At 32.4% G+C, this 3,334-nt stretch overlaps 1 protein-coding gene across 1 annotated transcript; it reads left to right on the top strand.

Moving 5' to 3' along the window:
* Positions 1–1,109: 1,109 nt before the first annotated feature.
* Positions 1,110–2,939, top strand: LOC131656339 (isoleucine N-monooxygenase 2-like). The gene is made up of 2 exons (XM_058926074.1): positions 1,110–2,066; positions 2,143–2,939. The coding sequence occupies exons 1-2, from the start codon at positions 1,116–1,118 to the stop codon at positions 2,785–2,787; spliced, it is 1,596 nt and encodes a 531-aa protein (XP_058782057.1). The 5' UTR covers positions 1,110–1,115; the 3' UTR covers positions 2,788–2,939.
* Positions 2,940–3,334: the final 395 nt, after the last annotated feature.

Genomic DNA, 3,334 nt, shown 5'->3' with positions numbered 1-3,334 from the left:
TCCAACCATAGACCTCAATGATTTAGCAGCTATAAGTAGAGTTGGGTTTTGAGTATTAGGATTAGTGGACCTGCTTATCCTATAGTTTGCATGGATAGTAGATTTGTATGTCTATGAATATGAATATGGGGTTAATTCTCTTGTAGGCAAGTTTCACAAACCCATAATATGTTTTAAGAGTTAATTATACTTATATCAGACTATGCATCAATGTGTCCATATTAGTACAAATAAATATGAACAGTTAGTTACAGGAGAGATCAAATCTACTCAAGAAACAACTTCAATGTTGAATAAGATATTTTCAACCTTGAACATAAATGTTACATCAATGAATAACTTATATGTAACCAACCCATTTGAGAGAAGACTCAAATACTTGTTCATATGTATAGTACCTTAAAATCACAATCCAAAATACTTGCCATTATAGCTGAATTTAAACTTGATTTTCCTAGCAACGGTTTGATTAATTGCTTGTAAAAAATTATTGTTTTTTAAGTTAATTAAAGGGGATTTAACTTGATTTTCCTGCCTCTTTTTCTTTAATGTTGATTGTTACTGACGTGGTGTGCCACGTAAGCCTCCGTTAGAGTAATCTAACGGGAGAGACCAAAATTCGTGACGGAAAATTTTGTGAGGATTAAAATTCGATAAAATTTTTTGTAGAGACTATAAGTGAAAAGTGTCATGTTTATAGGGACCACTAACATATTTAAGCCTTAACTAAAATGGTATTTATGGCTGTTTAGTATGATTTTATCCAATTATAAAAATATAATAGTTATTTAAAATAAGAAAAAAAATTATTTTTTAAATTTAATAAATAAATAAAATATTTGGTTTGTATATAATTCAAATCCATTATTTATTGAATGAATTTAAAAAGTAAATATTTATTTGTAAAATAAAGAATGGAAGGAGTATTAATTAAAATTAGTAAAAGGATATGTCTTTGAACATTTATTTTACACCATAATGAATAAACCATTTTTTCTTAAAGTTGGTGAATTAAGATATACATAAAATTATACATTATAAATAGGAGCCTCACTTCTCATAATTGATCAAGCTCATCCCTCTAACGATATTTCTCGAGAATATATTTTCAAAGCATGATTTACACCCCTAGCTTCCTCGTGTTACTGCCTCAGTCCTTATGGTCTCTTTTCCTTGTTATAATTGTTGGGTATATGGTAATCAAAACCATTAGATACCATAACCCTAACAAACCTAAACTTCCTCCAGGTCCAAAACCCTTGCCTATTGTTGGTAATCTTTTTGAAATGCTTGCAAACAGACCTACTCATGCATGGATATATAGAATGTTGAAGGAAATGAATACCGAAATAATATGTTTTCGGCTCATGAATATTCATCTCGTCGTCGTTAATTGTCCTACCATTGCACTTGAATTCTTCAAAAAACATGATTCTAATTTTGCATCAAGACCAAAAACCATGTCCACTGGTATCATCTCCAACGGATACTTAACTACAATGTTAGGACCGTATGGAGAACAATGGAAAAAGATGAAGAAAATTATTGTCAAAGATTTGCTTAATCCGTCCAAGCATGAATGGCTTCGAGGAAAAAGAAATGAAGAAGCTGATAATCTAATATTTTATGTGTACAACAAATGCAGCAATAATGGTAGCCCTATGAATGTTAGAATCGCAATACTACATTACTGTAGTAATGTGTTTAGGAAACTCTTTTTGAGTACCAGATACATTGGAAAGGGTATGAAGGATGGAGGGCCTGGTTCTGAGGAGGTTGAACAAGTTAATGCTGCTTTAGATTTGCTTAATTATATTTTTTCTTTTTCTCTATCAGATTTTATCCCAGGAATGAGTCTACTAGACCTAGATGGTCATAAAAGCAAGATCAATAATGCAATGAGGGTAATGAAAAAGTGTCATGATCCCATTGTTGAAGAAAGAATCAAACATTGGAGGGATGGATCAAAGAAAGTTGAAGAGGATTTGCTAGATGTTTTGATCAACCTAAAAGATGAAAATAATAATCCGTTCTTGACAGTGAAGGAAATCAAGGCTCAACTTGTTGTAAGATTTAACTTTCTGTTATCTTTCTTTATGTATCCATACTTACAAATGATATACTAATTAAAATTTAATGTAGGAATTGATGATGGCAACTTTAGACAATCCATCAAATGCAGTTGAATGGATATTGGCCGAACTGTTAAATCAGCCGGAACTACTGCAAAAAGCTACTGAAGAGTTGGACACTGTAGTCGGAAAAAATAGGTTAGTTCAAGAATCAGACATTCCTAAACTCAACTTCTTGAAGGCTTGTGCAAGAGAATCTTTTCGTCTCCATCCCATAACAGATTTAAGTCCTCCACATTTTGCCATAAACGATACAATTGTTGGAAATTTCTTGATACCAAAGGGTAGTTATGTGTTACTCGGAAGAACCGGACTTGGCAGAAACCCAAAAGTATGGACTGAACCAAACAAATTTAAACCAGAACGCCATCTCAAGAATGAGGGTCCGGATATAACTTTGATAGAACCGGACTTAAGGTTCATGTCCTTTAGTACAGGAAGACGTGGTTGTCCTGGTTCCATACTTGGAACCACGATGGCTATTATGTTATTGGCTAGGTTGCTCCAAGGATTCACTTGGAGTATACCTCCCAATATACCAAGAATCAATCTCGCTGAGGCTGAAGGTTTATTGTACCCTGCTGATCCACTGACGGTTATAGCAAAGCCAAGATTGCCCGCCGAATTGTACAACTTTGGAAGCAGGTCGAAATAAGATTCTATGGCACTCTTTTCTTTTATGTATGTAGTTACAAATCCAACCATTTTACCTCCTTTTTCAATCATGTCAGGTTAAAAGGGAATATATAAATAAGGTTGGGATTTGCTTTAAGAATAATGTTGTTTAGAATCTATGGAAGATTTGAAATAAATGTTACAAATAAATAAATAAATAAATGAGGATTATCTTGTTGTTATGAACCATTGTTTCTGATTAATTAATTTAAATTTTTACATTATTGATTATTTATTATATATTTCAAATATTGAATCTTTTAACAATTTTTTTTTGACAAAAGCAAATTTAACTTTTTTCATTATTCAAATAAGAGGAAATATAAGGAGGAATCTCGTCAAACATGCGTCGAGTTCTAGAATTGGCCGCCTTAATTAATGTATGGGTATCCAAGTTCGCTTGACGCTTTATAAACTTTACTTCAAAGTGGGGAAAATCTAGTAACAAAACTTAATAGAAGACATAATAAAATTAAACTCTGAGTTACCACTTAAGTTTGACCGTAGTCCATGGACTACCTAACACC

Source organism: Vicia villosa, linkage group LG3 (genome assembly GCF_029867415.1).
Source record: "Vicia villosa cultivar HV-30 ecotype Madison, WI linkage group LG3, Vvil1.0, whole genome shotgun sequence".
NCBI lineage: Eukaryota > Viridiplantae > Streptophyta > Magnoliopsida > Fabales > Fabaceae > Vicia > Vicia villosa.
This window is presented reverse-complemented; position numbering and strand designations above follow the sequence as displayed.